Below are 22,691 nucleotides of genomic sequence, written 5' to 3' on the forward strand. Positions count from 1 at the left end.
CGCCCACAGCATTATTCACTCTGAATGGCGTGTGTGTGTGTGTTCTCAGAGTGCTTCCAAGAGAGCGAGCACCTGAAGGATAGTCTGAAATGCTGCTTGCTCCACCTGTTTGGGGCCATCGTAGCAGGAGGACAGGTGAGAACACACTCACACACACACACACACATCAAACACACAGTATTTGAATGACTCATATATCCTCCCATTGACCCCTCCCTCCCTCCCGTCCTCGGTAGCACAACGCCCTTCTGGCCATCTCCCCGGCGACCATGGAGGTGCTCCTGCGCGTGCTCGGCGACTGCGAGGGCGGCGCGGGCGACGGCGAGGACTGGGACAGCGAGGCGCCCGACAGGAAGGCCCTGCTGACGCTGGGCTGCCTGAGGGAGGTGGTCCACAGCCTGCTGGCCAGCAGCTCGGACCAGCGGCAGGTGGAGATCGGCTCGGTGCTGGAGAACTACTTCAAGCTGCTGAACTCGGACCCGGCCGCCGCCCTGCAGGGCAAGGGTCGCGCGCCGGGCCGCCACTGGGAGAGCCGCTTCGTGGCGCTGCAGGTGCACATGCTGGGTGAGAAGCGTGCTCAGGGAGATGGCTGTTGTCTCTCTCTCTCTCTCTCTCTCTCTCTCTCTCTCTCTCTCTCTCTCTCTCTCTCTCTCTCTCTCTCTCTCTCTCTCTCTCTCTCTCTCTCTCTCTCTCTCTCTCTCTCTCTCTCTCTCTCTCTCTCTCTCTCTCTCTCTCTCTCTCTCTCTCTCTCTCTCTCTCTCTCTCTCTCTCTCTCTCTCTCTCAGCGCAGCATTCTCCAGAGCAGCCTGAACGGAACTGTGTTGTGACTGTCTCTCTCTCTCTTTTTCTTTTCTTCCTACCCTTCCCTCGCTTCCTCCACCCCCTCTTTCCTTCTCTCGCTCCCGGACCGTGGCCCCTCGGTCAGACACCATCAGGGACATGTTCTTGTGTTCAGACAGACCGGTCCTCCAGGCCATCTTCCTCAACAGCAACTGCTTCGAGCACCTGACCCGACTCCTGCAGAACAGCAAGGTAGGTCGGTCCGGACCCTGGCCGTTGTTGGACTTCCTGTGTCTCCAGTTGATATTGGACGTGACTGCCTGCACAGTGGTTTAACCCCTCTTTTCTAAACATGGTACGAGAGGGTGTGGTGCATGTTTGACTCCCTGCGGTCGTGTTCAGCCACCAGGCACCACACTGACCCGCCCCCCTGCCCAAACCCCCCCCCCCCAATGGGGGACACGACCTGTAAACCTGTAACTTAACCCCCCCTCCCTCCTCCCACACACACACACACACACACTCCCATCCTGCACCTCTCCTCCTGTCTTGCTCTCTGTCTCCTCCCCCCACTCCTCCCTCCCTCTCCCCCTCCCCCGCCCTGACTCTCTCTGTGGTCCGCCCCTGCAGCTGGTTAATGCTAGATGCACAGGAGCAGACAAGGACCAGAAAGATATAACCAACAGGTTACTGACAGGAGAAAGTGACACTCAGGTACTTCCCACCCCCCCTCCCGCCCGCTCACCTTGCGCCCTGTCACCATCGTCGTGCACAAATGCCACCAAGATGACCACTCCACAGCGAGACCCCCCCCCCCCACGACTCTTGACGGTTCGGCACGGTGTTCAGGTATATCGTCTCCTCCAGGATCAGCACACCTGTTGGGTCGTCAGGTCCGTTTACGTGGCCTCATTAGCATGCAGACAGAGTTTTTCACAGACACTCTTGTAAACAAAGACCCCCCACCTACATCCAATCCTCACTAGTCAGACACACAGCTGTCGGTCTGGTTTATAGAAAGGCAGGTGCACACACACACACACACACACATGCACACACCCAGTCCTTTGTAGTGAGTAGAGAGTGAAGCACCTGTAATCTGATTCTCAGGTACACAGTATTATCACCGCATTCTGACGGTCGCCAGGCAACCCGACTACAGGCTACAGGCAGTGCTAGACTAACTTCACAAGTTGTGAAGTTAGTTTGCATGACAAAAAAAAACTTCCTGAACCGGCCAATGGCCTAGCTTGTTGTGGAGTGGTCATTCCCATTCTCATTTTGCCTATCAGTCGTTATTTATTGATTGATTTTTCCTTCTTGTTCTCTCTTCAGTTCAACTTCAACATCTTCTGCCACCCTTCTTCTTTCAGCCCCCCCCCCCTCCCCACCCCCCTCCCCACACGCCCGGTGGTGTTTTTTGGGTTCCATTGGAATGCTGTCACCTGGCTGGCTTGTGTTTCCATAGAGACGGTCACAAAGCGTCTCTCTTGTGTCCGTCATGTTAAATGAGGTGGTTTGGACAGAACTAAACTGCCGGCGTGATTCCAGTGATGTTGTTATTTTTTGAAGTTACTGTTTCGTTCGCCCACAGTCTCTCTCCAGCTGGTCCTCTAGCAAACAGGACTCTGTTCAACGACAAGTGCAAAGATAACGAGAAAAACGTTTGTCAAAGGACATTGCTGGATGGAGATGTGTGTGTGTGTATTTGTGTGACGGGTGTTTGCTGGAGAGCGCTCCCCCGTGGGGTGTGTGAGATTTGCGGGTGTTTCCTGGGCGTTTGTTTCGCTTGTCTGGAGGAGACGGGGACACCCAGCCAGCACTGTGAGCTTCCTGCTCCAGACTGTAGCCTGCTAGCGGTGTGTTCTGGAGCAGGAAGCCAGCAGTGTGCTTCCCCCTGCTCCTGTGGCCCGCAGTAAGAGCTATGATGTCAGCTCCTGACCATTAGAACAATCAACCAATAATCACCAAAAATCTGCTGTGGTGATCACACACACACACACTCACACCAGCACACACACTCCTTGCCCTAACCTCCTTTTATTCTGGCAAATGACACGCATGCTGTATTTGGAGGAGAGTGACATCATGGATCATGTTATTATTTGCTGTTTCTGCACGTGCCGACCCTTTTTGAGTGTATCTGCCTGAATAAAAGGAGCTGTCGCCATGGTCACACCCCACAGAGAGGTGAAGGGAACTGGGATTGGTCCTGGTGTTTGATTGACAGGTGTTGTGTCCTCCCAGGTGTTCCAGGGGAGATTGGACTCACTTGCCGTGGCAACCATCAAAGCCCTGACAACGGTGATGCATAAATCACCAGCTGCAAAGGTAAAAACACACAGGATCAACATAATTTATATTTAATAACAAAATAGAATAAATAAATATCAATTTGATCAAGGCTCGTAGCCACTACGGCGCTATACAGTCTGCTCGCTCTGGAGCTGTAATGCTCATGGATGCATCCTTACAGGAGGTGTTCAAGGAGAGGATTGGATATACTCACCTCTACGAGGTGCTGGTCTCTCTGGGACAGCCGTCCAGACACCTGCTGAAGGAACTGATGAACATGGTGAGATTCCGTTTCAGCCAGCCAGCCAGCCAGTCAGTCAGTCCCCACTGTGTGTCTGCCTTGTCCATTTCCAATGCATCCGCAGTTCCTCCCTTCCCACGCTTGTTGTGTCCCGCTCCCTGTGCCCCTCTCCCTCCCCCTCTCACCCTCTCCCTGCCCCCCATCTCCCAGGCCGTGGAGGGAGAGCACACGTCGGTGGGCATCCTGGGCATCAGCAACGTGGAGCCCCTGCTCCTGCTCATCCAGTGGCTGCCCGAGATGGACTCGGCCGAGCTGCAGGTCTTCACCTCCGACTGGCTCCGCCGCCTGTGCTGCATCAACCGGCAGACGCGCGCCACCTGCGTCAACGCCGCCATGGCGGTGCGCGTGCTGGCCACCCTGGAGCACCACGGCAGGCTGCACCGGGCCTGCGCCGAGAGCCTGGTGGGGCTGCTGGGGGCCCTGGGGAGCCAGTCCCTGGGCGGGGGGGAGCTGCTGCAGCTGCTCCGCCTGCTGAGGCCCCAGGAGGCCGGGCAGGCCCACCCCTACGTGGGGCCGGTGCTGAGGGCCATCCTGGGCATGGTGCGGAAACAGGGCCTGGAGAGCGCCATGCAGTATTTCGACCTGTCGCCCAGCATGGCTGGCGTCGCCGTGCCGACCATCCTGCGCTGGCCCGGCTACGCCTTCAGCTTCCTGGCCTGGCTGTCGTTGGACCAGGACCAGCAGGGCCCGCCCGGCAAAGGAGACAAGAGGAAACAGTTGTATAGGTGAGGAGGGAAAACCGGGGAGAGAGAGATGGAGAGAAAGAGATGGAGAGAGAGATGGAGAGATGGAGAGAGAGGCGGAATGAGTAGAAGTTGAGCGATGAGATGGTGCTACAAGCTGAGCTTGCCTCTCTCTGCAGCTTCTTCACCCCAGGAGGGACCGGGTTCGAGGCCTTCATCAGCTCAGCGGGGGGTCTGGTGGTGGCGGTGTGCACCAAGAAGGAGTACGTCACCGTCATGCTGCCAGACTACAGCTTCTGCGACTCGCTCTGGGTGAGGGACAGCGGCACGCCGGGTCAACTGGTGGCGTCATTCGGGCGAACCGGAGGGTCGGTTTATGTGGTTCGTGAAAAGGGGGATGATGGGGGATTGAGTCTTTTGGTTGCTCTCCTGCCCACAGCACAGTATAGGTGTGGTCCACGTGCCAGGGAAGAGGCCGTTCGGCCAGAGTCTGGTGTACATCTACGTGGACGGGCAGCAGAAGCTGTCTGCTCCTCTCAAGTACCCCAACATGACGGAGGTGAGCACCACCCTTGTTTGATCGCGTGTGTGTGGGGGTATGTGTGTGTGTGTTGGCCCGCGCCTCCTCACGCTCCTCCCCCCCCCCCCTCAGCCTTTCACCTCCTGCTGCATCGGCTCGGCCGGCCACAGGACCACCACGCCGCCCCCCTCCCAGATCCCCGACCCGCCCTTCTCGGCCGCCCCGCCGTCCGGGCGCTCCTCCCTGGGGGGGATCCTGTCGTCTCAGGGCTGGGGGGGCCTGCTGGGGAGCAAGCCCGAGTCCGTCACCAAGCTGATCTCGGCGGGGACCCAGGACAGCGAGTGGGGCAGCCCCACCTCCCTGCAGGGTCAGCTGGGCAGCGTCATGGTGTTCCACGAGCAGCTGCAGCCCAGCCACGTCAAGGCTCTCTGTAGCACCGGTGAGGAGGAGTGGGGAGGGAGGGGGAGAGAGGGAGAGAGGGTGAGAGGGAGTTCGAAAGAGGAAGTGGGGAAGCTGAGATGAGTAGAGGGAAGATCTCATGGATTCTTCTCATGTCCCTTCGATTTCAGGTCCCAATTGCATTTCTCCTTTCAAAACCCTGGAGGCGGAGCTTGGAGACCTCTCCACCAAACTCCTGCTGCACTACTCCCCAAAGGTGACTGGACGTGGCCACCGTCAATCATCTAAACACTCAATCACTGTCCATGCATGTCCGTGGGCAGTGCACGTTGACGCGATTCAGTTTCAGACGGGTGGTGACAATAGACTGTGTTGTTCTATGGCTGCTGCAGGCCTGCAGGAACCCCATCTGTCTGGACCTGTCCCCTAACTTGCTGCACGGGCGCCTCACGGGGAACAAGGTCGTCAACTGGGACATCAAGGTAGGAGAGTCGGGAACGACATCACATCCTGTAACGGAATAATATGAGCTGCCCTCTCACTTGTAGGCCTTAGACAGTGTTCCGGTGGGCATTCACCATGAGAATGAGAACTCAATGTGTTGAGTTGTTGTAAGCATGTTTTGGAAACATTTTCAGTCTTCAGTCTGCGCTTCTTTATTTGAACGGATGGGATTTCCTGTGTTGTCTCCTGCTCTCCTGCTCAGGACGTGATCAACTCGGTCGGGGGTGTACCCGTCCTCTTCCCCATCCTGGAGCAGCTCACCCTGCTGACGCCCGAGAACCACGCCGAGCCCTCGGGGTCAGAGTTCGTCACCCCTGACCTGGCCACCCCCGTCGACGGGGACTGGGTTATCCTGCCTTCCAACAGGGCCTCCGGTGAGTCGCAATCTCCTCAGTCTGATGACATCACATAAACACAGTCAGTACCATCACAGATGTACTCTGCTACTATACTCATATATAATATGACTATAGTAGCTATACTATATTAGTATAGTAATACTAATACTTTACTAAGGTCGACTGGTTGTGGATGATTCGTGTTTGAGTTTCAGAGGCTCGTCTGGAGAAGAACCTGGTGGCCACCTTCCTGTTGGTGCTTAAGCACTTCCTGCAGAGACACCCCATCAACCAGGAGAGTCTGCTGCACTCCCATGGTGTGGTCACCCTGGGAGCCCTGCTGCACAAGGTCAGAGCTGAGACTGTCTCTGTCACTCACACACACACACACACACTCACTCTCTCACACACACACACACACACACACATACTGACTCACTCACTCACACACATACGGACTCACAGACTCTGACACTCTGATATTGCTTTGTGTGAATATATGTGGGTTTTTGTGTGTGTGTGTGTGTGCAGATGCCTGCCAGCCAGGTGGATGTGAGTGTTCTGGTGGCTGCCCAGCTCCTGGTGGAGCAGGTGACCTATGAGAAGAACCAGCAGCTCCTCCAGCAGCTCCACACACACCTGCTGTTCAACTTCAGCATCTGGAACCAGGGCGACTTCCCCCTGCGCATAGGTAGGTGTGTGTGTGTGTGTGATGGGTCACACTGCACATCCACTGGCACTTCGCACAGTACACGGCCTACGCTTTGTCATCACTTTTTTAACCAATCGAAATGTGTCTCTGTTGCTCTTTGTAAGTGTTTGTGTTTTTGCGTGCGTCCGTGTGTGTGTGTGTGTGTGTGTGTGTGTGTGTGTGTGAACCTGTGCTGAGCTGCTCTTGTGTTTTCTGTGGTGAAGGTCACATCCAGTACATGTCCACCGTCATCAAAGACAACAGGAAGCAGTTCAGGAAAAAATATGGAGTTCAATTCCTGCTGGACACCATTCGTCTCTTTTACGGGTGGGACTCCATTTTGGATCTCCCAGAATTATGCATGACTGACTAGGACTATTGGATAAAGTGCCCAGGTCGTTTTCGGAACACGAACGACGGAGAGTTTTTTTTGTTGATATCCCTCGACCGTGCTGTGTGATGTCATCAGTAGGTGTAGCAGCAAGGGCGAGGGCGACCTGACGGAGGACGACGCCCGCACCATCCGGGCGTCGCTCTGCGGACTCCTCAAGTACTACATCAGCAAGGGCATGACCCAGGAGGAGATGCACAGCATCCTGGGATACATCGCCGCCATCGGAGACGAGGAGCAGGTGAGGGGGGGGAAGGGGTGGGTGGTTGGGCTTTGTGAGGGGCTGGCCGGTCTAGAAGGAAACCGTTTAGTGAAGAACTAGAAGAACAATGCTAGAGTTGGAGCGATCGAAAAACGCGTCCAAATCAAGTGGAGCCTTTGTCGGTCCTTCTTAGAACCGATCCAGGGTTGCGTACATTAGGTTGGCATCGTCCCCACGGCACCAGCAGGTGCCTTCTCCCCCCCCCTCCCCCCCCCCCCGTGGGCCCTGGTCTGAGAGACCGTCCCCTGATAGCCATCGACCGCTGCTCGCTCTCATTGACTGAGCAGGGCCTCAATGTCTCCCTCGATATGTCTCGTGCTCTGGACCAGGGCACCTCCCCCGAGGCAGCATGGATCTCCCGGTCCTGGTCACTGACTATCTGTTTCCCTTTCCTTCCCTCTCACCCTCCAGTTGTTCCATCGCATTTGTCCTTGCTCTGTTTCCTCCTCTCTCACGATCTCTCTCTCTCTCTCTCTCTCTCTCTCATATCCTCTTACCCTGGTCTATAAATACTGCCATTGACCTCATCTTATATGTGAAAACGGAACTTGGTGACCACAAGTGTGTGTTGGGCTGTGTGTGTCTACTGATGTGTGATATTCCGGAGCTGTCGCTGACTTTGAGGATGTGTGTGTGTGGTGTATGTGTGTCTGTGTTTGCGTGTGTGCTGTCTGTGTGTGTGTGTGTGTGTGTGCTCCCCACCACAGCTGTGCGGGGTGTTGGAGCTGCTGCTCAGCCTGCTCCACAGCAGTGCGGCCCGGGACCAGCTCTTCCTGCTGCTGTTTGAGCCCGGAGCAGCCGACTCCTGCTACGCCCTGCTGCTCAACAACAAACACTCGGACCGCCTCCGCGAGCTCGTCTTCAAGGTGGAGCCGCCGCCGCCGCCTCGTAACACAACGCGCACACGTCGGCTCTCGTTATCACCTCGAATAGGAACCTTCTGGAAAGTTCTCCGCTGATCTGACGTGGGGGTTTTTTTTTATTTGTGGTGTGTGCCGTGTCTGCAGCTGTTTGAGCGCATGCTGCGGTGTGACCGCGTGTACGAGAAGAGCAAGCAGAGGCTGAGGCTGAGGGAGGTGGGTTACTCGGGCCTCACCCTGCTGTTCTCGGACCTCCACGTCACCCCCACCCTGGTCCGCTCCCTGCTCAACCAGGTGCTGCACACCGGTAAGCCTCCACCCCCCCCCCCCATCTCTCTCTCCCCCGCCTCACCCCTCTCATCTGCCCCCTTCTTGCTCGCTCTCTCCCCCCCTCCTCCGCAATTGTACCCTCTTCCGCAGCCTCCCTAGCTTTCTCCCCCTCCTCCTGTTATCCACTGGGGGTTACCTATTTTCGCTAACGGAATGTGCTAGAATGAGCAGTCCTGTGTGAAGCAAACCAAACCGCCGCACAGGCTTGGACCCTCTGGCGCATTGACCCTTTCAAAGGAAAGCCATCCCGTTCATCGGCGGGTCGTTGGCTTAATAAAGTCAATTAGCTGATGACCCGGGCCCGCTCTGCAGTCTCCTGCACGCACAATTTAGTTCTTTGAAGAAGTGAGAGCAGGCCTTTCTCTGTGAGCTGGCCCAGGGCCCCGTCTTCCCCAGAGAGAGTAATGGCTGTCTCGGGAGGGTGATTTCATGGCCAGTCGATAAGGCCTTTAGGACAAATTGATTGGCTGGAGGCTGAAGGCGGGAAGTGGGTAGCGAACAGCTCTCTCCCAGCAGAAAGAGGCCATCATTAAGCTTGTGGAAGCAGAGGGGGGTGGAAGGGGATCGATACATATCTGTGGTTTATCTTCGCTAGGGAGGGTGTCGTTTTAGTCCTCCGACTGGACGGAGGGATGTCACAAATCAGCATTGTGCGGTCGCGGTGACTTGCCGTGACCATGGTCTCATTTGCATGTTGACCTTTGCCCCGTCCAGATCTCGCAGTGAACTACAAGGACCTGATGGCGCTGGTCCAGCTGACACACCGGGCTGGACCCAGCGTACGCCTGCTCATATGCAAGAGGGTGAGGGAGCACACACACACACAACACAACACTTGTCTTCAACACAAAATCTTGTTTCATTGATCTGTGAAACAGTGATCAGGTTGCATGATAGTAGGCCCTAAATGTACTGAATCCTCATCCTCCCAAACTCCCCACTTCTCCCTCCCTCTCCCTCCCTCTCTCCCCTCCCTCCAGCTATACCAGCTCCTCCAGTCCCAGCAGGACGCGGCGCTTCAGATCTCCAAGCAGCTGTGCTGGCAGGAGACCCTGATGAAGCTGTTCCTCAGGAGCCCCGGTGCCGACGGGGGGGCGGGCCGCGGCGACACAGCCAGCGCCTGCAGCCTGGACCTCAGCCGGGGCTCCAGCCAGCGCCTGGAGCTGCCCCCGGAGAGGAGGGGCCGGCCCAGCAGCCCCAGCAGGCTGGACGATGACCGCCTCAACATCGGGGACAACCGCTCCCTCGACAGCCTGGAAAACGGAGACCTCGTCTCTCTCCTGGACACCCCCGGGGACACCCAGCTCCCCAAGCCCTGGGCCGGGCCGGGCAAAGCCGGGGGCTTGAGTTTGGACCTGTCCCACGTGCAGGCCTACGAGCAGGGGGACAGCGGCAGCCAGACCCCTGGGAGTATGCCCAGCACGCCGTCCCCGCTGGAGACGGCCAAGCCCTTCCCAGGGGGCCCGGTGGAGCGCGAGGCCTCGTCCTCCTTGACGGAGGACAGCTTCCTGTTCAGCGACGACATGTCTCTGGGAGAGTCGTTCAGCTGCGCGGAGGTGAGCCTTTGATACTAGGTCTCTCTTCCCCAGAAATGTCACCCGGTGCCTGGGCTGCCCCCCACCACCCTTTCATCTCTTTCTCTCTGGCGTCACGACAAGCGTCAGCTCCCACACCAGAGAGGCTGGAGGGGGGGGGGGGGGTTTGTGGGAGGAAGGGAGACGAGGGCGATCCCTCTTCTGTGTCTGTCTGCGTCGGTCTCTCCCTGACCCGCCCTCTCGCTCGCCCCCTAGAGGCTGGAGGAGGAGCTGTCCCGGATGCTGCTGGAGATCGTGCTGTGCGTGATGTGGCGCGGCGTGGAGGGCTCGGACGACTCGGCGTGGGTGGAGAGGGGCCAGGTGTTCTCCGCCCTCACCAAGCTGGGCACCGCCAACGAGCTGCTGCTGCCCGTCGACCACATCAAGCTCAGGTGAGCCCCCTGGCCCGGCCCACAGGACAGTGAGGACGCGTGCGTGGGTCATATCTCATACAAGGATCACTGTGTTCTTACCTTTTTTTTTTCGTTTTGCTTTTGCTTTCCCTCCCTCCCTCCCAGCCTGATGGAGAGAATGCTGGAGTGGGCGGTGAGCGACAACCGCGAGGCCACGGCCGCCATGCTGCCCCAGCACACGGAGAACGCCGTGCGCCTGCTGCACGTGGTGCAGGACTTCCTGCAGGCCGAGGGCCTCGTCAACCCCTCCCTGTGGACGGAGAAGGTCCTGGAGGAGACGGTCACGCTCATGGACAGCCTGATGGTGTGGTACTCGTCGGGCAGCCAGTGGCTGCAGCTCTCCCAGGTGGGGCTCCGTCTGCTGCTGGGCTTCATGGCCCAGGAGGACCCCCAGGTGAGACCAGGCTCCAGGGCCTTCCCTGCTCCTAAACCCCAAAACCGAGCCCTAACTGTGGGCCGTATCACCTTCCGGAGCCCACTAGTCGTTTTAAACCCTCCCCTCCGTCTCGAACCCCAACGTTCCAGCATTTAACTTGCGCGGCCGCCACCCCGTTCTAATCCGAACCCCCCTGCCCCCCCCCCCCCCCTCCCCCCGCCCCCAGGTGTGCGCCCTGGCCACGGCCAAGCTGAACGGCATCCTCCAGACCAAGCCGGTGGAGACCCAGGACGAGGCGTGCCACCTGCTGGGCCGCGTGGAGGGCATCCTGCGGCGCGCGGTGGCCGGGGAGCAGACGGACGACACCTACTCCTTCCTGGTGCCCCTGCTGCGCACGTTGCTGTCCAAGGTGCGCAAGCTGCTGTACATGGAGCTGCACCTGCCCTCGCTGCCCGACACCGACGGCAGCCCGTCCTTCTTCGAGGACTTCCAGCTGTACTGCAACTCGCCCGAGTGGAGGGTCTACCTGGACAAATACGTGAGCGGACGATTGGGATGTCGTCGTCGTGTTTTCCGTTGTTGTCGATGTTTGACGTCGACACGCGGGACGTTTCTCCCCGGGGCTCCTCTGTGGCAAAATCGCAGGGACGTTTCTCGGTCGACGGAAAGTGATGGGTGTTCCCCCCCCCCCCTGTGGTTCCTCTCCGCAGATCATCCCCTACATGAAGCAGTACGAGATCGAGACCTTCAGCCACGGCCACGAGAACATGGCTCTCTTCTGGAAGGAGTGCTACGAGGCCTTCATGGTCAACCTGCACAGGAGGGAACGGGAGAGGGGAGAGAGCAAGATCCGCTTCCAGGTGAGAGCGCCTCGCGCGTCCTCCCTCTCGCCCTCACACGAGTCGGCATGAGTCGACGCTGAAACCAATGCTTGTACCCGCGCGCGCAACAATCCCGTGTCCCGTTCCCCCCCCCCCCCCCCCCGGCCGTTCAGGAGCAGTTCGTGGAGCCGTTCTCTCGCCGCGGCCGCCAGGAGAACCTGCGCTACAACAGCATGCTGAAACAGCTGCACAGCCAGCACGGCGCCACCCTGAGGCAGTGGAAGGCAGCGCGCCGCAGCCTGCTGTGTGAGAGAGGACCCTGGGCGGACAGGTGAGGACCGGGACACCTTGGCGTGTCTGTGTGTGTGTGTGTGTGTGTGTGAAGTGGGGTGTGTGCGTGTGTCTCTCTGGAGGGGGGGTTGTGTGTCTTTGCGTATGTGGGGTGAGGTTTTTGTGTGTATCTCTGTGAGTGCGGGGTGGTGGGTTGTGTGTGTGTGTGTTATAGGTCATCTGACCTGTATATCTGTTCCCCAGGCAACAGAGTGAGATGCACTGGAGGTTATCCAGTGCTGAGAACTACTCCCGCATGAGACTCAAGCTGATCCGCAACTACAACTTTGACCAGCACCGAGATGCCAGCGCCCTCCGAGACAACCTAGGTGAGACTTCCCCCCCCCCCCCCACACACACACACAGCATGCTTCCATATCCTCTCAGTGACCTTGACCTGACTGTTACACTGTTACCTCTTCAAAGGCAGGCATCGCTCTCAGGTTAGGGCCTAACTCTGTGTCCTGACCTTTGACCTTCCCCTGTCTCCCAGGCGTCCAGCAGCAGCGCGTCAACCCCCAGTCCCTGCTGCTGGAGGCGGCCAAGCAGGTGAAGGTCAGCGACCTGGAGGACGACATCCTGGAGCTACCCGAGGACGACGCCTCCGGGAACAACAACCAGTGAGTCCAGGGATGCACCCCCCCTACCCACACACACACACACACACACGTTTCACACACTTACACATGCACTCGCCACATGTGTAAAGAATGGATGGTTTCTGTCACTTCTAACCTAGAGTTCTCTCTCTCCTCTCTTCTCTCTTTCTTCTCTCCCCTCGCCCCTCTCCCCTCTCTGAAGGGGGGAGGCGGAGGAGGCGGGTCAGAAGGAGAAGATGGTCCTGTTTGAGGACTGTGAGCTGGTGACGGTGGTGGACGTGATCCCTGGCCGCCTGGAGCTCACCACCCAGCACATCTACTTCTACGACAGCAGCCAGGAGAAGGAGGAGGGTGAGTGAGGGAGGAGGGAAGGAAGGAGGGAGGGAAGGGAAGGGGTCGGAGGAGAGGTCTGGATGGTGGCCGTAGACAAGCTTGCTGAGTCACAGGCTCTGTGCGTTCTGTGGGTTGTCCCTCAGGTGTGGGCCACGACTTCAAGTGGCCCCTGTCCCAGATCCGCGAGATCCACCTGCGCAGGTACAACCTCCGGCGCTCCGCCCTGGAGATCTTCCTCATCGACCAGACCAACTACTTCCTGAACTTCAAGAAGGAGGTGAGGGCTACTGTGTTTGCACTCCGCTGGCGTTGAGGAGTTGCCGTGGCGATGCGGGGGGGGGGATCTGTGGTGCTGAGCTGTGTGTGTGTGTGTGGCGCCACCTGCAGGTGAGGAACAAGGTGTACAGCAGGATGCTGCTCCTGCGACCCCTCAGTCTGCACGGGACGCGCTCACCCCAGGAGCTGCTCAAGGCCTCGGGACTCACTCAGGTCAGATGCTACAGAGGCCCCTCAGGGGTCAAAGGTTACATAATGGTCTTAGCCAATGGAGGGCTGGTGTAAGTCTGGTGATATTGAAATGAATCTTGTTTTTTTTGGGGTGGGGGTGTTACGCAGAAATGGGTGAACCGAGAGATCTCCAACTTTGACTACCTGATTCAGCTGAACACCATCGCTGGCCGGACCTACAACAACCTGGCTCAGTACCCAGTGGTACGTTCCACCATTCTCATCGGAGGCAGGGTTGGACCGTACCATTTCTTTTGGGGCGCAAATATTGTCATCATCCATCCGTTAGCGGTGTAAAGTTGACTGGGTTTGCTCTGTTTCCCTGCGTTTGCAGTTCCCCTGGATCCTGTCGGACTACACCTCCGAGGAACTGGACCTCTCTGACCCGCGGGTCTTCAGGGACCTGTCCAAGCCCGTGGCCGTTCTGAACGAGCGGAACGCCAAGGCTGTCAGAGAGAAGTACGCCCCAGTCCTCAAACCCCCCGCCCCCTCCCGCTCCCACACCATAACCTCACACCCAAAAATTCCCATCCACAACATCCCCTCCCAAACCAAACGGCACGTCCCGTCTCCCGCGGCTTAACCGTGCTCCCAGCACGCCTGTGTGACCATGTGCGTTTGTCGCTTGCGGTCGCAGGTATGACACTTTCGAGGACCCCACAGGTACCATCGACCGCTTCCACTACGGTACCCATTACTCCAACGCAGCCGGGGTCATGCACTACCTGATCCGCGTGGAGCCCTTCACCTCGCTCCACATCCAGCTGCAGAGCGGACGGTGAGACGGCCCTCGGGGGGCACGCCCCCTGCGTCTGGTCCGGCGTACGCTGGTGTCCGTGTGCGGATGGTACTTACGCTGTCCCTCTCTCTCTCTCTCTCGCTTCTCTCTCTCCTCTCTCTCCTCTCCCTCTCTCTCGCTTCTCTCTCTCTCTCCTACCCTCTCTCTCTCTCTTTCTTCTCCCCTCTCTCTCTCTCTCTCCTTCCCTCTCTCTCTTTCCTCTCCCCCTCCCCCTCTCTCTATCTCTCTCTCTCTCTCTCTCCAGGTTCGACTGTGCTGACCGCCAGTTCCACTCCATCCCGGCCACCTGGCAGACCCTCATGGACAACCCCAACGACGTCAAGGAGCTCATCCCCGAGTTCTTCTACTTCCCCGAGTTCTTAGAGAACCAGAATGGTGAGCCGCACACACACACACACACACACATACTAAACTAGTTTAGGTTGTGCTATTGTAAGTATCCATTATCTCTTTCATTTTTTTCCCTCTCTCTTTCTCTCTTTTCCCCCAGGCTTTGATCTAGGTCGCCTCCAGATCTCTAAGGAGAGGGTAAATAATGTGATTCTGCCGAAATGGGCCAAATCTCCTGAGGACTTCATCTACAAGCACAGGAAAGCCCTGGTGAGACCTGTCTTTTGTCTGTTACTGTACTCACTCATTCGTAGTTTTGACAATGCGGTAAAGGACCTTCCTGGTTTGTAAATTGATATATCCTGTGTGTGTGTGTGTTTGTGTGTGTTTAGGAGTCGGAGCACGTCTCGGCCCACCTCCAAGAGTGGATTGATCTGATCTTCGGCTACAAGCAGAGGGGCCCTGCAGCGGTGGAGGCCCTCAATGTGTTCTACTACTGCACCTACGAAGGTAGCTACGCTAACGCACGCTAACACACAGCCCGCCGCCACGCTTAAACGGCAGAGACACGTGCTCGCGAGTGCTTCCGGAAACAGACGTTTCTGGTTCGTTTGGGACGTTAGCGGCGATGCTAACGCTGCGCCCCGTGCTGGGGAGCGTCAGACGCTGAGGGTTTGGTTGGCGTGTGTCTCTGTGTGCAGGGGCCGTGGATCTGGACGCCATCACGGACGAGAAGGAGCGCAAGGCCGTGGAGGGCATGATCAGCAACTTTGGCCAGACGCCCTGCCAGCTGCTCAAGGTACACGGGAAACGCGGGGGAGGGGAGGCGCCGTGACGACCCTGGTTATCTGCTGTTCTGGCTGTTTGGACGTCTCTGGATAGAAGCATCTTGATACATGGTTCAAATATGTGTGTGTGTGTGTGTGTGTGTGTGTGTGTGTGTGTGTGTGCAGGAGCCCCACCCCGTGCGTCTGACGCTGGAGGAGTCTGAGAAGAGAAAGGCTCGCCTGGACACATCTCCCCTCAGCATGTTTGAACACCTGACCGAGCTCAAGTCCTTCTTTGTCGAGGTCAGACACACACACGCACATCATAACACACATGCACACGTACACACTACTGTCATGGTAAGGGTCTCCTGAACCCTCAGAGCGAGTGCTTGATAATAACCAGGGTCCTGTTTGGATGTGTGACATACAGGGGATCAGTGACAACGTGGCCCTGGTGAAGGCCGTGGTCCCCAGGAACCAGTCCCACTCTTTCATCACCCAGGGCAGCCCAGACACCATGGTGAGTCAGGGCCCGGGCCAGGACACCCAGCCTAGTCTATCAGCTAGTCCCAGATCTTCCAGAACCATCTGGAAGAACTTGCCGCTTGGGCGCCTCACGTTGAGCTGTGTCTCGTTCTGTAAATGTGGATTATGTAACACGGCGTATTACATTTCCCAGGTCACCCTAAGTCAGAACTACCTGATGGGAACGCATGGGTGGCTGCCATACGACAAGAACATCTCCAACTACTTCACCTTCATCAAAGACCCCACCGTCGCCAACTCCAAGTGAGTCACCACATTTTCACACACACACACACACATACACTTGCACACACAATTATTAAACTGCTCAGAAGGCAGAAAACTGAAAACGCAGTGTTTGTGTCACAGCCTCACTCTCTCTCTCTCCTCCTACCTCCTCACGTCTTCTCCCCTCCCGTCCCTCTCTCTCTAGGACCCAGAGGTTCCTGGGCGGGCCCTTCTCCCCGGGCGTGGAGGTGACGGCGGGCCTGTTCGTGGTCTCCCACGACGGGAAGCTGCTGTTCAGCGGGGGCCACTGGGACAACAGCCTGAGAGTCACCTCGCTGGTCAAGGGCAAGACCGTGGGACAGCACATCAGACACATGGGTAGGACCACACACACACACACCCCCACACACACACACACCCACACACACACAGAGTTTTCCAGTCTGAACCAGAAACGGTTCCCTCACTGCTCAGGAATGTCTTATGTCTCTCTCTGTACAGCCTGTGCAGATAGCAGTAACATCCAGTTTATCTGTGTTTCCCAGTGTGTCTCTCTGGGCTTATGCCATATAGTAACGTGTGTGTGTCCAGACATAGTGACCTGCCTGGCGACAGACCACTGTGGGATCCACCTGATCTCTGGATCCAGAGACACCACCTGCATGGTGTGGCAGGTGCTGCAGCAGGTACGTGTGTGTGTGTGTGTGTGTGTTCTCAGAAAGCATTGTGTTTAGGAGTACAGGAACTCCCAACCAGGGGTCACTCAGAACCACTCCTCACTGTCTGTGTCCCTCCAGGGCGGGGCTCCTGCGGGCCTGTGCCCCAAGCCTGTGCAGGTCCTGTACGGACACACGGACGAGGTGCTGAGCGTCAGCATCAGCACAGAGCTGGACATGGCCGTGTCCGGTTCCAGGGTGAGACTCCCAGCACTGCAGTCACACAATGAGGACGGGGTCGGAGAAGATCATGTGTCATGTCATGTCTTAATAATGTTGTGTGTGTGTGTGTTTGCCGCGTGTGTACATGGCTTGTGTGTGTATCTGTGGATGCGTGCTTGTGTGTCTGTGTCTGTGTGTGTGCGTGTGTGTGCGTGTGTGTGCGTGTGTGTGCGTGTGTGCGTGTGTGTGTGTGTGTGTGGTGTGTGGTGTGTGGTGTGTCTGTTTCTGTGTCTGTGTCTGTGTGCGTGCGTGCACCTCTTGCCCCCCTGTCAGGACGGCACGGTGATCGTCCACGCGGTGGGGCGGGGTCAGTACTTGCGGAGCCTGCGTCCGCCATGTGAGAGCTCCCTGCCCGCGTCCATCCTGCACCTGGCCGTGTCCTGGGAGGGCCACCTGGTCGTCCACACCTGCGTGGAGGGCAAGGCCACGCTCAAGGTAACACACACACACACACACACACTCCTCTCAGACTCGTCATGAAATCATTAAACCACATTATTGAATGTACTCATTCGAGATCTACGCATTTAAATTGTAGTCGTTTGTACACATTTATGAATGATGTAATTATCAAAATATTCCGATTGCTCACCTGCTCAACATATGTTTACACACTCCTTTTTGTCTCCATCCAGGATAAGAATGCCCTGCACCTGTACTCTGTCAATGGGAAGCACCTGTGTACTGAGCCCCTGAAGGAGCAGGTGACAGACATGTGTGTGTCTGGGGAGTACGTGGTCCTTGGCAGCGAGCAGGGCTACCTGTCTATCAGAGACCTGTACAGGTGAACACTCTCCTTCACACACACTGTGTGTGTGTGTGTGTGTGTGTGTGTCTGTCTGTTTGTATGTCAGTCTGTGTACTGTGTGTCTGTCTGTGTACTGTGTGTCTGTCTGTGTACTGTGTGTCTGTCTGTGTACTGTGTGTCTGTCTGTGTACTGTGTGTCTGTCTGTGTACTGTGTGTCTGTCTGTGTACTGTGTGTCTGTCTGTGTACTGTGTGTCTGTCTGTGTACTGTGTGTCTGTCTGTGTACTGTGTGTCTGTCTGTGTACTGTGTGTCTGTCTGTGTACTGTGTGTCTGTCTGTGTACTGTGTGTCTGTCTGTGTACTGTGTGTCTGTCTGTGTACTGTGTGTCTGTCTGTGTACTGTGTGTCTGTCTGTGTACTGTGTGTCTGTCTGTGTACTGTGTGTCTGTCTGTGTACTGTGTGTCTGTCTGTGTACTGTGTGTCTGTCTGTGTACTGTGTGTCTGTCTGTGTACTGTGTGTCTGTCTGTGTACTGTGTGTCTGTCTGTGTACATCTCTGTGTGTTTCCGTATTCCCCGTGTTCAAAGCTGTAAATCGCCTTGTGTTTCGGCTCCCCGCCCCGCAGCTTGGCGCTGTGCTCGGCGCCCATGGCGATGCGCGTGCCCGTGCGCTGCGTGTCGGTCACCAAGGAGCAGAGCCACGCCCTGGTGGGCCTGCAGGACGGGAAGCTCATCATCGTGGGCGTGGGCAAGCCGGCCGAGGTAAAGAACTCCCTGCGCAACTACATCGCCCAATCGCTGGAGGGCTCGCCCCTCATGGCCTCGCCCCTGCTGGCGCCCCTCAGGGTGCGCTCGCCTGCGCGCCTGCTGCACCTGCGGGACAAGTTCATGTTCAGCCCCTCAGAGTAACCCCCAACCCTAACCCCGCCCAGCCATGAGCCAGCTCAGTCCTGAGCCTCGAAACAAGTGTACCCCATCTATGTCCTCTCAATGTGATGTGTAGCCTCAGTCATTCTTATTGAAAGCCCTTAACCTGCCCCTGGCTGTAAACCCACACACACTTCTTTTCCTCAGGTTGGTTCTGTCTATCCCATAATGAGCAGTATGAGTTTGTCCCCCCCCCCCCTCCGTCTTTATCACCGATAGACCTGACATACACTGCTCCCCTAACAGTACAGTGAGATGGAAACATGTTGTGTTTACCTCATTCCGCTGGGACACTAATCATATTGACTCATTTATAGTCGTTGCCTTGGGGATGGCGTTATCCCATGTTGTTTACCTGAAGTGTAATTACTATAATCATCGTCTGTCTGGATTATGTTGTATGTATTTGTAACCGACGCTGTGAATAACCAACAAGCGACAGTCTCTGCAAAGCCAAGCCATGATATCTACCGTATCGTAGTCACAGTCCATATGCAAGTAACACCAGGATCTAACTCCTTGCTCCCAAGTCAAGATGTATCAGCCAGGCTTGATGGTCCGTAACACACTCAAACTTACATTTGGCAGCTCCAGGATCAGCCAGTACAGTTTACAGGATAAGGACATGTTTCCCGCCCAGCGACGGAATGGCTTTATGCACCCTGGCTTTCACCATTTCTGTTTGAAAGTGACTCACTTGTAACCGACTTTGAGCTTTGATTTGGAATTGACTCACCTCACAAGCTCAATCAAGCACTAACCAATCACTCATCAATCATCTCCCCTTTTTCCTCTTTCTTTTTCTTTTGACTTCACACTTTGGCTCTCTCCTCTTCTCCTGCATCTCCTCCTCCTCTCTACCTCTTCACTTCTTCCTCTCCTTTTCTCTCCTCCACTCATCTCCTCACTTCCTCCTCTCCCTCCTCTTCTCCTCCTCCTATCCTCTCCCTCCTCTTCTCCTCCTCTCCTCACTTCTTCCTCTCCCTCCTCTCCTCCTCCCTCCTCTTCTCTTCCTCCTCTCCTCTCCTCCCTCCCTCCTCTTCTCCTCTCCTCCCTCCTCTCCTCTTCTCTTCTCCTCACCTCTTCCTCCTCTCCTCTCCTCTCAGATGCGTTCGGGCCAGATCACTCGTAAGCTGTGGGGCTCCAGTAAGCGCCTGACCCAGATCTCCTCAGGAGAGACCGAGTACCACACCCGCAACCAGAACTGACCCGCCCCCGCCCTGTCATACTCCAACCTCCTCCCACCCCCCGCCCCTGCCTGAGTGGCCCTGTCACTCACCACATTCTGCCCAATCAGATTGGGTCATGCCTCATTCAATTGACTGATGACTGTTCCGAAACCTCCTCCTCTCTTCCCTTCTCTGACCTCTTCCAAAGAGCAGGAGTCTGCCAGGAATAGGAAAGGTTTGCATGTAAGTGTGTGTGTTTGTTTGTATATATGTGTGTATGTGTGTGTGTAATCTTGTGCGTGTCAGGGTGTGTGTGCGTGCGGCTGTATTGGAGCAGGTGAGGACAAACCGACCGGCGCGGGCGCTGAGGTTCTGACCCCCCACCCCCCTCCTGCCTCCTTCACCACCTCCACCTCCACCACCCCTTTTGTACTATCACTTCCCAACCTGTCCGCACACACACTCTCTTCACCCCTCCACACTACCACTCATGGTCACCTTTGTCCTTCTAGCACCTTCCTCCTGACCATCATCACCGTCACCTCTGGCCAGGTCAGAGGCTCTCACTGAGAAGCCAGGCCCTTATCCAGAGACAAAACACCCACCCACACGCACACAGGTGCTGCAGTCCCCCTTCACCTCACAGGCCCTCACAGAGCCCTGCCTCTCCTGGTCCTCAAGCTAAATTACTGGAGGAGGATGTCCTGTGAGGTGAGGGTGTGTGTTTTGGCCCCCTGCAGTGTGTGCGCGTGCGTGCGTGTTTTTGTGGCACTATCCGTGTTTGTTGTTTCACATTGTGGCCTTTTTTTTGTTTTAGTTTTTTTTCCTTGGTTTGCCTTCCAGTCCTGCCGGCGGTCCGGTACAGCCTGGAGACATGCCGCAGTATGCAGTAGTAGGGTTGTGCTTAACCCTACTAGCCGGCTCTCTGGGTTCTCAGCCATGTGTTTTGATGTCGTTTTTTTTTTCTTTCTTTGTTTTGCTCTGTGTGTACTTCTGTTACTGGTGAATATAGGTTTGTCATCACCAGTGTGTGCATGTGTGTGTGTCTGGTGAGGTCTGTCGTATTCACATGGCATTTTTGGCCACAGATGAAACGACCGTAGCTTTTGTAGCCTGTGTCCTGTCGGTCATCCCGTCTTCTTGGATAGCGAGTCATGAGATGGGGAAACCACCGTTGGTGAGGCCGCAGAATGAGAACACTCATGGCGCACGTCAAAACCCGGCATGTCTCACGGTAGCGCTCGGTCGCAGGCAGGCGCCCCCTCCGTGTGTTTTCAGATAGCCGCTGGTGCGGTGGAACCACACGCTAGAGACGACTCGGTGCCGCTGCCGTCACTATGGGCAGCACACAGGCCGTCGCTCACTGACACCAACACGACACTGTCATATACTGCGAGCCAAGCAGCATAGAGGATCACTACATTTGTGTTGTCACCCGGATGGGCAAGGCTATGGTCGAACTCAGTAGATTCATCAATGTTTCACATGACTGTACTTGAATCTATGTTTATTTATGAAGAACGATGGGTCGGTTTTGACAGTTGCGTGTGTTTGGTAGCTGCATGCAAATATTTCTGTGGTGTACACCTCCTGACAAACTCTACTGACGGTTGGGACCATCTACCCAAAACAGGTGGGGGGATTTTTTTTAAGGGCTTTCTGAGATGTCAGTGTTACAGCAATACAGTACCTCCCTGTAGTGACTGAATGGTACATTCCAGCCTCTCTTACTGAGGCTGACCAACACATTTGTCTTCCTAGTTTCTGAGAGGGACAATATGATTGGAGGATAAGACAGTCAGGTGTGTCCCATGACTATCAGCTGCCTTCAACTATGACTACCACCTCTCAAGTGTTTCTCTCCTGACTCATGATTGGCCACATGCTACCATTTCTGAGTTTGATTTTTGAGAGTACCATTTAGTTTAGTTTTATTACTAAATAAACACACATCCTACAGCGTATGGCCTTGCGAGGTTTCAGTGCATACTTAGTTGTGTGCGCTTGTGTTGGGTTTTATGCCAAATTCTTTATCACATTGTCGTTGTTTATGATGTCAGGATGAACCAACGTTTAAGGCAAGGTGGTCCTGGTCTTTTAGAATTTAGTGCAGCATCTTGTCGCCAGTGACTCAAAGCCAGTTGTAGATTCAGACAGCTGATCAGTGGGGTTGTGTTTAATTTAGCTTGTTGGTTGGTTTGTTCTTGTCTTTTAAAGTTTTTTTGGGGGGGGGGGGGGGAGAGATGTTCAAATGCATACTTGAGGGTTTTTAAGGATGTTTAAAGAGCCATTGTTTGTCCAACCTAGTTTGTCTGTCAGACAAGACCACTGTCAAAATGTTTTAAGACTTCCACCACTGAAACTAATGGAGTGCCTTTGCCTTATGTAACCCTGTATCCTGTCAGGATGTCAACCCTGCAGCATTCCACAATCATACTCTAGTTTCTATGGGAACCAAGAATTAAGGACTTTGAAACAAAATTGAATAAATCAGAAAATACTATTTTGTGTCTTAACTTAGCTGCTTTTTTCTGTGACTGTCACCAAATTGATGTGTGTATATCTGTGATTATTTATAATACAAATATAATGTACAGCATGATTTTTATTTCAGTGTATTTGAAATGTACTTTTTTGCACTTTCCAGGTACTAAATAGTTTTAAATGTCTCCCTGGTCTGTACAGACAAACTGCTTTGTATACAAGTGGAATATGATCATTAAAGTCTTGTCAATTTAATAATTCAGTGTTGTGGTTGGTGAAAGGGATATTTACTGTTGTGAACTTGGAGAGAACTGGACGTAGTCATGTTTTTCCACGGCCACTAGATGTCACAAACAACCGTGACAATCAAAAGACCAAGTGCGCGAGAAACTTTTCGCACATTAAATGGAATTGTTTTTGTTTGAGTGCTACCTTGACTTCATCACTTGCTAGATATATTCCCCAAA

The 22,691-nt window shown here is 55.5% G+C and overlaps 1 protein-coding gene across 6 annotated transcripts in view; it reads left to right on the forward strand.

Moving 5' to 3' along the window:
* The window catches only part of nbeal1 (neurobeachin-like 1), a 31,347-nt gene extending 9,011 nt beyond the window's left edge, over positions 1-22,336 (forward strand). The window contains exons 8-55 of one of the 6 annotated variants that reach the window (XM_062446279.1): positions 50-135; positions 237-564; positions 926-1,032; positions 1,411-1,494; positions 3,028-3,111; positions 3,257-3,355; positions 3,527-4,101; positions 4,239-4,371; positions 4,499-4,618; positions 4,712-5,018; positions 5,149-5,234; positions 5,371-5,460; positions 5,685-5,856; positions 6,036-6,169; positions 6,352-6,511; positions 6,736-6,838; positions 6,981-7,143; positions 7,872-8,030; positions 8,172-8,331; positions 9,069-9,157; positions 9,335-9,910; positions 10,145-10,320; positions 10,447-10,735; positions 10,944-11,255; positions 11,428-11,577; positions 11,712-11,869; positions 12,073-12,197; positions 12,362-12,488; positions 12,670-12,818; positions 12,944-13,077; positions 13,188-13,289; positions 13,416-13,511; positions 13,642-13,766; positions 13,945-14,085; positions 14,351-14,481; positions 14,597-14,706; positions 14,829-14,946; positions 15,138-15,235; positions 15,390-15,506; positions 15,637-15,726; positions 15,886-15,995; positions 16,165-16,337; positions 16,551-16,645; positions 16,757-16,873; positions 17,171-17,332; positions 17,533-17,681; positions 18,271-18,406; positions 19,678-22,336. In XM_062446279.1, the coding sequence (XP_062302263.1) occupies positions 50-135; positions 237-564; positions 926-1,032; positions 1,411-1,494; positions 3,028-3,111; positions 3,257-3,355; positions 3,527-4,101; positions 4,239-4,371; positions 4,499-4,618; positions 4,712-5,018; positions 5,149-5,234; positions 5,371-5,460; positions 5,685-5,856; positions 6,036-6,169; positions 6,352-6,511; positions 6,736-6,838; positions 6,981-7,143; positions 7,872-8,030; positions 8,172-8,331; positions 9,069-9,157; positions 9,335-9,910; positions 10,145-10,320; positions 10,447-10,735; positions 10,944-11,255; positions 11,428-11,577; positions 11,712-11,869; positions 12,073-12,197; positions 12,362-12,488; positions 12,670-12,818; positions 12,944-13,077; positions 13,188-13,289; positions 13,416-13,511; positions 13,642-13,766; positions 13,945-14,085; positions 14,351-14,481; positions 14,597-14,706; positions 14,829-14,946; positions 15,138-15,235; positions 15,390-15,506; positions 15,637-15,726; positions 15,886-15,995; positions 16,165-16,337; positions 16,551-16,645; positions 16,757-16,873; positions 17,171-17,332; positions 17,533-17,681; positions 18,271-18,406; positions 19,678-19,779 (7,607 nt within the window). In that variant the 3' untranslated portion in view covers positions 19,780-22,336. Of the gene's footprint in view, positions 1-49; positions 136-236; positions 565-925; positions 1,033-1,410; positions 1,495-3,027; positions 3,112-3,256; positions 3,356-3,526; positions 4,102-4,238; positions 4,372-4,498; positions 4,619-4,711; positions 5,019-5,148; positions 5,235-5,370; positions 5,461-5,684; positions 5,857-6,035; positions 6,170-6,351; positions 6,512-6,735; positions 6,839-6,980; positions 7,144-7,871; positions 8,031-8,171; positions 8,332-9,068; positions 9,158-9,334; positions 9,911-10,144; positions 10,321-10,446; positions 10,736-10,943; positions 11,256-11,427; positions 11,578-11,711; positions 11,870-12,072; positions 12,198-12,361; positions 12,489-12,669; positions 12,819-12,943; positions 13,078-13,187; positions 13,290-13,415; positions 13,512-13,641; positions 13,767-13,944; positions 14,086-14,350; positions 14,482-14,596; positions 14,707-14,828; positions 14,947-15,137; positions 15,236-15,389; positions 15,507-15,636; positions 15,727-15,885; positions 15,996-16,164; positions 16,338-16,550; positions 16,646-16,756; positions 16,874-17,170; positions 17,333-17,532; positions 17,682-18,270 lie in introns of all 6 variants that reach the window. The other 5 variants (XM_062446280.1, XM_062446277.1, XM_062446278.1 and 2 more) reach the window with 5 other exon arrangements.
* The last annotated feature ends 355 nt before the right edge of the window (positions 22,337-22,691 follow it).

Source organism: Osmerus eperlanus, chromosome 21 (genome assembly GCF_963692335.1).
Source record: "Osmerus eperlanus chromosome 21, fOsmEpe2.1, whole genome shotgun sequence".
In the NCBI taxonomy this organism is placed as follows: Eukaryota; Metazoa; Chordata; class Actinopteri; order Osmeriformes; family Osmeridae; genus Osmerus; species Osmerus eperlanus.